Here is a 14,490-nt window from a genome sequence, read left to right as displayed (position 1 = left end):
TATTTTTTTAGGTTAAGTTATAGATATCTATAATACATAATATTATTTTAATAACAAGGTTTTAAATGTGCATTGAATTTATCTGTCCCCCTTTCGGTACAGGTACATGCCTTCGCGGAACGGTCTGAACCTGGGCATACTGTCTGCTGCTACTGCCGCTGCAGCAGCGGCAGCTGCCGCAGCTGCGACAACCAAAGACAACAGCTGCGACGGAAGTCTGCTGAACCCGGGATTCCCGTTCGCGACTCCCACCATACCTGGGACCAACGTGCCCATGTTCCCGCCCATGATGGACATGTCGTCCACGCAGGCGCTACTGTCCATGGTCCGGTCTTCACAATTCGACGCGTTTATGAGCGGCAAGACCGGCGGCGGCACCAAGCGGCCCTGCTCTACCTCGTCGTCGTCGTCCAATCCTCTGCACCCACACAACATCGGCTCGGCGTCCGCGGCTTCTTCGTCCGAACAGAACCCGCTTGACCTTTCGTCGTCATCGAGCCCGTGCAAAAAATCACGCAAAGGTCATCCGCCTGCGACCGGCCACTGGGAGAGCGCTGCGGCGGCTGCTGGATCGTTTGCCGAAACGTTCCTCAATATTCCGGCGTTTGGTCTGGCGTTGCAAAAGTCTCGGGAAAAAGTCGCGCTGACTTGCAATGGCGGTGGCGGCAACAACAAGCGACTAGGCAGCGTGTCGCCGAAACCGTCAAAAGCGTCGTCGAAACAGTCGCCGTGTCATCAGGCCGCCCCCAGCCGGGCGTTACCTTGTGCTTCGACCTGTTCCGCTCCACCGGCCACCTCCATCGCCAACGCCGATAAACACATCTGCCCCAATGTGGCCGACAAGTCGACTGTGTCTTCATGGACGGTAGATGATGTGTGTGATTTCGTTGGCACCATCGACTTGTGCGCTGAGTATTCACAGGTTAGTAGTATTATATTATAGGTAATACACATTTGTATGCATTAAAGCATAGTAGCAGTAGTTTTAATTTTAGTAATATTTAGTACGCGCGTTAGGTACACTTAAAACGCATAAAATATTTACGCATTAATTGTGTACCTACTTAACTATTATTGCAATATTATATGCACACGAATCAAATTCAGCTAAGAATTACTGTTCAAATTAAATTTATAAGCCGTCGTATGATATATTACGTATAAATTAAACCATCGCATGGTATAACTTTACTTTATTTTAATATGTAAAATTTGTAAGTACCTATATTGAATTTATCAACTAGTGATTATTGATTAGTTAATTCGTATGTGAGTGAGTATAAACAAATCAGCGTTAATAATTAAAGTGATATTAATACCTTTGGTTCGTCAAAATTATATTTTAACTATGAAGTAGTAATAAAACCTAAATTTCTATGATCGTCAATAGTATGTTATGTGTTATAATTTATAAATAACTACATTTAAGGTAATTAATTAAATGTGATGAATTTTAACCTACGCCAAATAGGTTCGTAAAAATAATAATATTTACATTTAATAATCGTTTCTTTAGCATCTATAACCGTTCAAAATTTTTTCGAATCTATGTTGTATCACACTCAATTCATATAAAATGGTAAACTAGTAGAAACCTATAATAGGTAATTCGTATGGGAAAACTACAGATATTATATTGTCTTACACAGTTCAATCACTTACAAATTGCATGTGGGCGAAATCATAAACAGTATTGTGCTACACTCAAGTATCGCTATCGTCATGGACTTATAACACTATTGGACAGTGAATGTAATTTATATACATGTGACCATGGATGGCAAAGAAGATATCTAATAGTAAACTCCAGTGTTGTTATTATTATTATTAATATGGGCGCCGTGACTTGTCCGAAGATTCAATGGTTGTGCAACATTAAAATTTCGTAAAGGCGTTACGAAGCACGATGTACCACTAAAGCCATCAACACTGCAACAGTAACATCAGCAGGGGGTCTGAAGACATGACATATCGCAAATGAAGATTTAACTACCGTGATCCATATTATAGGCGTATACATAATATACCTTTACTTTTTATTTTCTCCTCTTTATTAAACCGTCACGACCGATATTTTATTTTTATATCTTAAGAGGTAAACGTTGCGAAACGACAGCCGGTCGATTTTCGTGCCCCGATAGGTCCGCTGTTTGCTCTAGATACACACACATATTTGTCGTATACACATATACACATCTCGTGGACAAGTGAAAGGTCACACGCTAAACTAACGCGAGGTCGACATATATATATCAGTCGATTTATATATATAATTTATTATATACATGAATGAAAGAGGAAATTAGCTAGTTTAAAAAATATATATTTGTATATTTTCCTTTTCCTCCATCCCCCAGACAAAAGGATGCAATGACAACATTTTTATACGTGTAACGCTTGACGATTCGATTTTTGTTTATCACAACGTTTTTTCACACTTTATCGTTAAACCACGTACTTATTATTACTTATGTACTGTGTATAGATTTCGAATAATATTTATTAATACTAAGGCTATTCAACTTTGAGAATAAAGTTTTAATACAGACATTTTTAAATGCAATTTGAGCTGGGCTTAGAAGTTACTGCAAAAAAACTAAAAAATACTATGCACTTTAAAAGATTAAAATACGCAATTAAATATATACAATTGATAATATATACGATGAAATCAGAATAATAAAATAGTATAATAAGTATTTAAAGAAATGTATAAACCTATTTTTATTAAGCCTATTTTTACATAAATAATTTTTGAAATAACGTCCAAAAGAAGAAAAAATATCACGTCAAAAATAACAATGTTATAGTTTATTCATTTTATTGAAGAACATCTTTTCTTACTTATAAATTAATTAAAATATAAAAAAAGTTATGAAATGAAATGGAAAGCATACATATTCTTATTACACGTATTTATAAAAATAAACCAAAATAATCAAAAATATGTGTTTAAAATTTATAATTTTGCAAATTTGTTTGGAATTAGATTTCTGTTATTCGCTTTCTAAATAAATATGCAAACTCCAGACTAAAATAATCTATCAGCATTTCAATTGATTTACGATTGTGTAGGTTCAATCATTTTCGCTAGTGATGTTTGGCGAGTATCTATGTTTTATATAATATAGTATGGTGCTGCACTCGATTTCGAAATCATTAAAATGTTCATTAGTATAATATTAGTTCTTGTTTCATTATTTAAACCCCATCAATCACTAAATCCCGTTCATGAGATTTTTAATACGTAGAAAGCCCAAATTGGTTTATGGCCTATAACAATAATTCATGTATACAGTACTTATAGTTTATATGTGTATATATTATTATAGTGGATGTACTGATGTGTATAATAATAAAATAGGAATTGAATGTTGGGAATGTCTGCACGTTCGAATTTCGATTGAGTTTCGATGATTTTTCAAACCAAATCCTAATGATCCACAGCGAAGTACTCATATGCGTTTTTTGTTACACTCTTAAGTCACGAAAAAAATAGCAATAACGCGTATTTCTGACCCTCAGATTATTTATAAATTACAGTTTATAATATATAGCCGTGCAAGACACTGATAATTGAGCATTTCACTTCCAACGAGTTTTATAATACAAATGGCGAAAATGTTTACACACGACAGCACACGCATCCGCTGTAAAGTATACAAGTACCTATAGTATATTTTGGAAACTGCAAATATACGGTATTTGTTTACGAGTGTTTAGTGAATCGACAGATTCGGGCCGAAATAATAATATTATCTGTTTATCACGAAAATTCTTCACGATTTATTCTGGAATTGAGAAAACCTAACAATAATACATGTAAACACATCTACTCTGCACTGCGTATAAAATATGATATATTATACTCTCACTGTATTTTTGATATGGGCGCAGTGAAATCCCTAAGTCGGACAACGAATAATAATAATGGTATTATGATTATATTTTGTGACGTGCGTTCACTCATTAGGTCTCTCTCAAGTTTTCTTTTATTATTTTGTCTAAAGGTCATATTATACGTAAATAATTGCATATAGGAGATTTTTGGCGCGCACGAATAGTGAGTTATTGTTATAAGAACCGCCATCACAATATAATTACAGTTCTTTTCAATAAACGAATTTTCATTTTGGAATGAGTTTATGAAGAACACTACGACCAAGTTTTTTAATATTATACGTTATGTCTGTCCATCCACTTCAAATCACCTAAACTCCTTACAATTGAAACTTGTTCAACTAACCGATGAACGATGACAACAATATGTAGTACACATTATCATTGCATTCATTAAGTATTTTGTATCCAACACATCAGTTACGGATCACTAGCATTTAATTTTACAAAGGAAATATATTTGGCGTTTGTATAATTTAACTTGAAATAGATGAGTAACATTTGGCGTATTTATTATTCTAGAGTTTTTTTTTTTTTTTAAATTTAGATTTTAGGCAAGTAATATATACAATTTAATAGCAGAATAAGTAATGCGTAATTTGTTTTTCTAGTTTCGTATTCTTTCAGATTTAACAATTGTTCTCATTTTCATTCATAATTTAAAATATTTTGTTTTTTTGTTTGAATGCGAGTGAAAAATAAAATTTTTGTATTCGTGCAGTTCTAATTTATTAAACACATATTTTTATAGTGATTATGATATCTAAATAATAAATATGTATAAGAAATTTTCTATACTCCTAATTGACAATGAACATTTTTCTTTATGTTTATAATGTTTATAATTGTATAATATATTATGTAATATGTACCTATAGGCTGTAATGTAATTGCATAGGGGTGTGAATAATGAAGTCATGTGATAAATAAACAAATTATTTTACATAATTTAAATGTAAACATTATGTTTGCATAGTATACGTACACTAAGATACGTATTATCTTAAGGTATTTCTGATTAATTTAATTTCAATAACAAGCAATAAATTTACGAGTTTACAATGTTTTATAACTTAACTAATCTATAACATTTAATACACATAATTTGAATATAATATGCAGTATTCTTGTTTATTTACATAACTTAATAATTTCCCTGTAATATTATACTATATCGTATAGACTTCTTTATTCAAAAATACTATTGGATGTGATTTAAAGATTTAAATATTATATATAAGTATAATATTATGCTCATAGTCTATGTACCGGGTTTTTTTATGATAAAAGTCGTTTGGTCGTATTTACTGAGTATAGTTATGTTAGAATATAAGAATTTTTTTATACAAAATTGCTATTTTATGTATATAATGAATATCGGTGTTAAACGTTTTTATAATACCATGGTATTTTAAAAGACACTTTTAATAGTAGTTAGCTAATATAACCTACCCCAGGCACAAATATATACATGAGTAAACTAATAAAAAATTTAATGAACCGACGTTAAATGTAATAAAACTCATTATCATATTGTTTATGATCGAAGCATATTATTTTAGTACCTACTTTTTACTTTCAAAATGAAATATTGATACGTATTTTTTCAAACTATATTTACAATCTATTTGCGTCACTTTAAATGTTTGAACATTTTTATATCAAGATATATTGTGATAATTGTAGTAATACATTGCAAATTGAATTGATTCATTGTGTAAAGTGCACAATGTATAGTATTAATACATTTTTTACTCGCATTCATCAGAAACATGTGTTTAGAACAAAAATCTCCGTGTATAATTTAAAAATGTTATTCTTTTTTTTTCTTAACTCTAAATGAGACACTTAAATACGCAAATTTGTATTTAAAATATGCGTTATTATCGTTAGTTACTAGCTTTTATTTCGTCGAAGATAACCGATAACCAATTTTATAGCATCAATTTCGGAACAAAAAAATCTTTACTTTTATTTTTGTAAACCTGCAACGGTCGTAATAAAGTGCAAGTTTTCTTTGCATACTTAAATATTAGTATTATAATTTTATCGCGTCCCGTGGTAAATGTTTGTATCAGCCCGTCGATACGACGATATATCGATAGACCGCGGTGGAGCTATTTAGTCGAGAGTAAACGTAATGGTAATAATAATATATTATGTTGAGTCGCGTTATAAATTATGCGTTCGGAAATCATGACGTTTAACCTGGTATACCAGCGTGGATGTATATTAACCTCCGTCGGTTATTTTTTAGTTGCAGTAGATATATATTATAATGCGCGTGTGCCGCGTTCGCTCATCATCGTATCCCATTCATATGCGCCTTATACACCGGGGAGACCAGGTTCGTGATCGACGATAATTGCCGGGCGTCATAAATCCAATATTCCATATTACAATTGGCCAGGTGCAAAATTATTAATTGCCAATTACCAATCGCTAACGGTTGTAAACACTTCAAACGGTCGTCATATTATTATATTTTATGTTATTATGGTTCGATCCCATGAGTTTAATATTATTATTATGTACACGGCTCAATCAGACACAGGTGCGCTTTAAATATTATCGGCGAGTCCTTCTCTGCCGACCGACCAGTCGACGGGCGGTCATCGATGACGGCCTACTACCGATTATATTATTATTATTTATGTATATCATTATATCACATACCGATAGTTATTTTCTTCGATAATTGTGCGGTCGTCTGGCGAACAGTTTTTTAAATACGATTTCAACACCCTGATACTACTATATAGTAGTACCTAATCAATATATTATATGATTATAGATATAGATATTTTTTTTATAGATATATCGCATAATTAATAGGTAAATAGGTAATAGGTGTAAGCAGTATAGAAAAATATTTAAAAACAATTTTAAATACATTTGAAATAAAGTATTCAAATTCGTATTCTAAGTATATTATATTTTTAATCTAATTTTTATTTATGTGAAAAGTACGTTACACTACATTATTATGCTTTAAAACGAATAATAGTTAATAATAAATTTGTGATTTACTGACAAAAAAAAAAAAAAAAAATGTGTCTGTATAAATAATCTGTCCCTTAATATATTGTTTTTAATATTCCCCACTCAAATTCTATAAACTATATTTAAAGTTAAATTTTCTAAATATCCATAAATTAATTTTTTTATAATAACTATTGTAATAATGAAAAAAACAGTTCGATTACGATACATCTGTAGCATATTGTGTGGCATTTGTGCTACCTAACAATTTTGTATAGTTATATAATATTATAGAACAAATAAAAAACTGTCATTGAGTTAAGATATTTTTGAAATATGAGAAGAGTTCAAAGATATTCATGACTATTAATTTCGTTTTACATATATTATATTTATGAAATGTCCTGCAAAATTTAAAATGTAATCCATAATATTTTTTCAACGCAATTTTGTGGACTGATCGTTGTTAAATAAATGTTTGGTATCCGGTGTCGTGTTTTTCAATAACGCCAGCATCTACATATACAATATATTATTATAATTGTTTTGCATCCCGCGAGAGGAGTTTTTACAAACAAGCGAAAAAAACAGACTGTATACGTGTTCGTGGGCGGTGCTCGTGTATAACTTATACAAAGCAGACTCACACCGCGACCTATAACATTATATGCCATATATATACATTACACACACTTATGTGTGTATACAATACGCACTGCAGGACACGCACACTGCACACATATTAAATTATGCGGGTAAAAATATCATATATATATAAATAAAATATAATATAGTTTGTCGGCGACACGACACGATCTCGTCGTCATCTGTGTATATTATTATAATTTATAATAGTAATAACAGATTTATTTATTTTTATTCAATACTAAAACACTGTTGCCCTTACTCGTCGGTTGCCACACTGGGTGTGTACAATATTATCAGCAATAAATGTATTCAGAGTAATTCATCTTGTATGCATGTCATATTTTTTTTTTTTTTAATAAATTATTCATTCAAATTATGATTTTTGGTGTTTTTAAAGTAGTTTATCATCTTTTTGATTATTAAGATTTTTATTCCATTTATTAAGTGTTTTGTTGCAATTTCTTTTTTATTAACTGAGATTTGTCCTTTTTTCCTGTAAATTGTTATTCAGATGACTTTTGAAAATTTTGGTGTATACACATTTAATTCGAACTCTGAATTAGTTATTTAACTTTGTATATCAAGAATAATATAGGTCTATATGATATAATATACGTTTAAAATGTATAATATCTACTTGCTAGGATCATTTGAAAATCATAAAAATTGATATTAATCTATCAATAACTTATTACTTGTATAAATTATCGAGTATAATAAATACTTAAGGACTGTTATCGTTATTTTATATATTTAAATACTTCAGAAACTACCCGTTAGAATTTTGATATGGATATATTTAAAAAAAAAAAGGTAATATCACCATAGAACACTTCTAAAATGGCATAATAATTCTAAGTAATTCTAAATATAATTGTTAATTAATATGCTCTAAAACCACAAAAGTAAGAATTTGAACAAGTTTGTTATCAATCAAGAAATGAGAGTTAATTTGATTGATGAATAACCTTTTACATAATAATATTATTATAATTAGGGCTTAAACCTTAATATACTAAACATATATGTAGCCAAGCGCTTCATAAACAAAAAACAAGCTTATTATTTTTTTATCCTCATATTCGCTTATTTTTACATGGATATTTTGGTAAATTTTATGTAATGTAACTTATTAAAATCATTACATTAAAAGTCAATTTACATGAATATATGTACCTATACTCTATAGTATTAAACAATACTTAAAAGTTTAAATACTATTATTATTGCTATATGCAAGAAGAAGTTTTTACATATTATCTCATCTGTAAAGTTATTTAACTATTATTTATAGTTCACCTAGCAATAAATCTAACAAGCCGAAAAAACACGATAATGCAACAATAGTTTGAGTTCTAATTAAAATTAATACTTGTGCCGGGAAAGTGCATATGCACACGTGCGCGTTATTATAATACATAGTGTGTGTATGCACCGAGGATTACTGTAATATATAAATATATAATTTATAAGTAACAGTGACCGGGTGGTCTCGCGTGCCGTCCACCGCCCCCTATAATATAAACGTTTCAATTAAATCGTTACGCCGACAATTTTCTCGCGCATAGATATTCCGCGTGATTAGAACGCACTAATGGACGGTGGCTGGTGCGGCGGTGGTCTTCCAGTCATCTGTACCCTTTTGGAATGGAGGGAGATAAGTCCTCGTCGTCGATGGAACACGGCGTGACGGGAGCGGCTTAAAGTCGAGCGAAATCTGAACTAAAATATAATGCACAATATTATACAAGAGAAAGACTCCGTATTGGACACGAATGTCGAATGTGGTCTACATGTATATATAAATATACGCACACACACGAATCGAGTACGGGGCAAATTATGTGTACATATTATTGGTATATATATATATCAGGTCACGACTGGTGATCATCGTATGTATATATATATAATATACATATTATATTGTCGTAATGGTGTCCGCTTAAGTCATAGAAAACGATCGAGTCTGCTGTATATGGTATATAATATGTATATGAATTAATATAGTACTACGCATATATTATGTACCATGGTAACCACGCGGTCTTGTAACTCGATGGATGCCGCCGTCGGCCCGTCCGGTGAAAAAGTGATTTTTCAATTTTACATGTGTATAAAAACCAATGCGTGAGCCGCGCTAGTCTCATAGTCTCGCCACGGGTGGTAATTTAATAACATTATCATCCGGACGTCTGTATTAAAATAAATATCATTATGATCTCATCCGGGCAATGTTTATTGGGTCAACCGATGATCTATTACAATATATTATTGTTATAAGTCATAATAATATACGCATGTTATATAATATACATTATACATATGCGTTTTGTCTTTCACGAAATGTTTTCATTTCATAATTGTTTCAATATTTCATCTATATTCACAATTTACTTTATTCAATGGACGATACATCGATTTTGTATCATTATAGGTAATAATAATATATTTTAATAGGGCAGTTCATATTTGTAGCTTTTTAATGGTATAATAATATAGATAATTGGTATGAAACTTTGAGTAAAACTAAAATGAAAATATGTAAAAATGATGAGTTCTTTTGTTAAATGGTTTCTCTCGGGAAAGGACCGGGAGGTCTTTATATCGATGTCAATAAAAAATTAGGTAAAGAAAAAAGTTAGCTGTGCATTGTCGCTTTTACTTTTGGATATCATTATTACAAAAAAATACACCTAACAATTAATAATTTTATGAACGCCCTCTATTTATATGAATAATTCCCCTTACCAGATTAATCGTTTATTTTTTGTGATGAGTAGTGGTAGTGGTGGTGAGCTATCGCTGTGGCTGTTCGTTCGACGATGATTCACGCATCACCTGTGCCATTGCAGCGCTTCTGGTCAACCGCTATTTGGCAATAGCCAAAAACATTAATTTTAGTCGTGAACGGTGGTGGCTGAAAACTCAGCCAGACTTTTTGGCACGATCTAATTCTGTGTTAAGGTCGACCATTTTGTACTTTTATGCGCGTTTAGCCATTTTCGAAAAAAAAATCAGAATATTAATGGCTATTGATTATTGATTATTCTATTAGTTAGTGGTTGGCGCATAAATATTTTTAAATATTTTATTTTATTATTTGAAATTTTAACGATAAGTGTAGGTAGATAAAATATTTATTTAAATTCAATAACAAAGAGGAATTATGCCAGTACTATAGTACACTTAATGGTGATATATTTTAGAAAATAGTGGACTTATAATATATTATATATTATTGACGTTAGGACACAAAGCCATCGATGCGTTTTATTTTTTTACCTATAATTTTAACCTAGAATTGAGTAGTATGTTTACTTATTCCACATTGTGGCTTATTATTCTGTCTATAATTACGTGGTATAGTCTGTTTTGAATTTACTTAACTATAGATGTATTATATGTATAATGTTTATATGCTAAGTCGACTTGAAACTATTAAAGAAAAAATAAATAGTATTTTTTATTAAGTATGATATATGTATAATTAAATAGGTAGGTACGTGTATTTATGGCTTAGGTAAAAGCTGTTGATTAGTGTGTATAATTATGTGTTATAATATATTTATAGTAGGTAAAGTAAATATTTCCTTCTCACCGTAATGTAATTTCTAAGTTAATTAGGTTAACGACTTGTTAGGAAAGCGTGGAGCGAAGAAGCTGTCGGATATTTTAACAGCTCGAACGGTCTCGTATTATTTTTTTTCGCAATCGGCAGTGGACATTTTAAACCCAACAACATGACAGTTGTACATTGAATATTAAAACTGGTATATATATGTAATACATTAGTAATAATATACTCGCATACCTATATTATAATATTGATATTGACTGCTTCGTTAAATGTAGGTACAGTCGGTACAGAAGATTATATTTTCGAAAAACCGTGTATAATATAGTTTCAAGATTATTCTTTTATCGTTATTCGTTATAATATGACAGTAGCTTTCAATAAATATGTCTGTTTTGAAAAAAATTTTTGCCTTAAAATTAGAAACCATATAATGTTAAAAGATAATTTTAACTTAATTTCACATATTTCTAATTATTTCGATGAATGATACTCGAATTTTGAATCAGTTGTTAATTTGGGCATAACCTAAAGTATAAGCATTATAAGCATTTAAAGTTTTGTGAGTTGCACATGGACATGATGTGCACAAATATTTTATGGGGCATTGGTCATCACTCAAAGTATCAAAAAATTTTTACGCAACAGAAATCTACATATATTTACCTATACGAAATTATTGTTTATAAGATTATCATCTTGTATAAATAATAAGTATTATACGTATAGGTACGTGACGTATACTATAACATATTATAATAGTATGACGTGTGTAGTACGTCGCTTACGAAAATAACATTTTTTTTTCATATTGACATCGACACTTGCTGGTCCGAACGAACCAGTCTTACTCGTTCTTTGTAAAAAAAAAAAAAAAATCGTTCTCTTCAAATTGAATTACTCGAAAATATTATCTCCTCGTCGCCGCTCACCCAGCCCTCCGTCTAGTTCAGCCTTCACACAAATCACACGGCGCAAAGTCGATATTAATTTATTTTTTCCGCACGCGAAAACCGTCTTGACCGTATATAGTGTATCGCACTCTTCGTCGAACCGTGACGCGCGTGTGGTTTGCCCGTCCGGCTCGATCGCACAAATTAATGAAATATAATGGAGCGTCGTACGCGCCGCCGCCCGAGTCCCGTCTCATTGCGTCGTTTCACATATAATAATAATAATAATAATAATTTGTTAAACGCGTTTTGGGTCATCCACCGACACGATGATATTTATGTCATAATATTATTATTATTATTACTACTATGCGTAGTGGTAACGACGACGAGTACGGTCGTCCGAAAGCGGTCCCGAGCGCGGCAACTTTTCTGCGACTTGGCCAAACCGAGCGCGACGATATTATTAGTAGTCTCGGACTCCTCTCGTGACCCGTCGGTACTCTCGTGCGGTATATAAATCCAGATCGAGTTGTTCCCTCCGTCAAAGCCTCCGCGCCGGAGACTTGTTCCGGCGCGACCGTTTCTCCGGTTGTTCCTTCCTCCTGTCCGTCTCTCGCGCGCGCGCGCGCGCGCGGGCCATAAATAATAGTGAAACGATATTATAAGACACTAGATCAACAGATGTTATTTTCATTTATCACTATTTGTATTCGCCGTCCTCGACCGAGTGCTGCAGCGGCGAGGGGAGGGCATGCACTGTGCGCACTCACACACGCACACACACTTACGGGTCGCCGTTAACCGCCTACCATGTCGACGGCGGGCAAGGTCGTTTACGGGTCACAAGTCATCGGTGTTTTATCATAATGAGCGCTGCGCCTTTTCATTATTACTATTATTATTATTATTATTATTATTATTGTTGTTATTTCTTTTCGTGACGTCTGTGTCGACGGTGGCAGTGGTGTGACTGCGACGGCGACGAACACTGCCTGTGATCGTAAACCTGACACACGCATATATCGCACATATATTTATAATATTATTATGTAGGTACAATATATTAATATACACGAAACTTAAATAATCCTACCTGTACGCGCGCGCAGAGCATATTATACATATTACATTGCACTTTTGTCTTAATAATAACACAGGCCGTGTGTTGCACGTTCACACTTCTATTATTATTATCGCTGTGTGAGCATTGCCGAGAATAATAATAATAATAATAATATAGTGTATTGTTTACTCGGTGACATCATTTTCCGGAAAGTTTAATATTTGATGTCGACTAACTAACCGGCTTATCCGGTGACAAAAAAAAAAAAAAAAAAATAAAAAAAAAATAAGATAGGTACTTATTATATTATACAGACACGTCCTCTCCGCATAAATATATAACGAACAATGTGTGTACGGTTTTACGACTCACAAGTGTCGAGTGTTGTATATCATTATTACGCACCCACGAGGTGTAACGAGCGTTAGCGCTACACCGGTCGACGTGGTTTATCTAACGTTTTAATTGTACGCGTCGTCGACCGTCGTATCGATGTCGTTTTCGATATTTGTGTGTAGTAACACATACAAACACACACACACACACACACACACACACACACTTTTATATATTTTAGTAGATAACGTTCATCACACTTTGGTCGCGTTCATAAAATAAAATAAAAAAACAAAAAAAAAAAACAAAACGTTAACACATTACATTGATAAAAGCGTGCGGATATAATATTATGCCATCGTATTTTTGAACAATATTGTTTTTCTACATGACGTATAATAGCGTATGTATTATTATATGGCATAATAATGTACAGCTGTTCAAACGACGTACGGGTAAACATCATTATTGTAATGATATCGTGTTTGGCAATGACATTTTTTTATACAGCGCATTACAATATTATTCGTTCGGATTGTCGATCACGCTATGCGCGGTACTCGTACACGATCGCGTGTACATAATATTGTTGTACAACGACGTGTGTATGATTATTACGAGCTGGTTAAGAGGAGGATAAGTGTACCGCCGCAACAACAACCGTGGGCCGGCCGACGACGGCGCGGCAGTCCGGAATGGGTGCCCGGAGGTCGGCAGAACCAGATCTCGGGTCAACCGGGTCATCGGAGGAAAAAACAACCGTAAAGATAATATGATATGTATATCGGACGCCCACCGGGATGATGCCCACGCCTTTACGTTATTTTTTTCGTTTTCGGATTTGACCTCGGCGCATTTAATCGTAACCCCCCCGGGACAAGGATGTAGGTTTTTATATATCGTATACTCGCATGACGCATATATACCTCGTTTTGTTATTTATTTATTTATTTTTTTTTTCATGTAAAACTCGAGATGTAAAATTGTGCAATGAGATGCCGATACGGGCTGTATAATATAATAATTATTGTACGAATAACGAATAGTAAATTCAATCGACATAATATTATAATATTTAATACGAGTGT

General features: G+C 32.6%; 1 protein-coding gene across 1 annotated transcript in view; it reads left to right on the top strand.

Moving 5' to 3' along the window:
• The window catches only part of LOC112596423, a 46,028-nt gene that overhangs the window by 20,751 nt on the left and 10,787 nt on the right, over nt 1-14,490 (top strand). Inside the window, exon 3 of the mRNA XM_025342093.1 lies at nt 103-922. Within this exon, the coding sequence (XP_025197878.1) occupies nt 103-922 (820 nt within the window). The remainder of the gene's footprint in view (nt 1-102; nt 923-14,490) is intronic.

The sequence above is a fragment of the Melanaphis sacchari genome, unplaced genomic scaffold, assembly GCF_002803265.2.
Source record: "Melanaphis sacchari strain LSU unplaced genomic scaffold, SCAv2.0 Contig31_pilon_pilon, whole genome shotgun sequence".
Lineage (NCBI taxonomy): Eukaryota > Metazoa > Arthropoda > Insecta > Hemiptera > Aphididae > Melanaphis > Melanaphis sacchari.
Note: the sequence above shows the minus strand (reverse complement) of the source record. Positions and strands in the feature narration are given on the sequence as shown.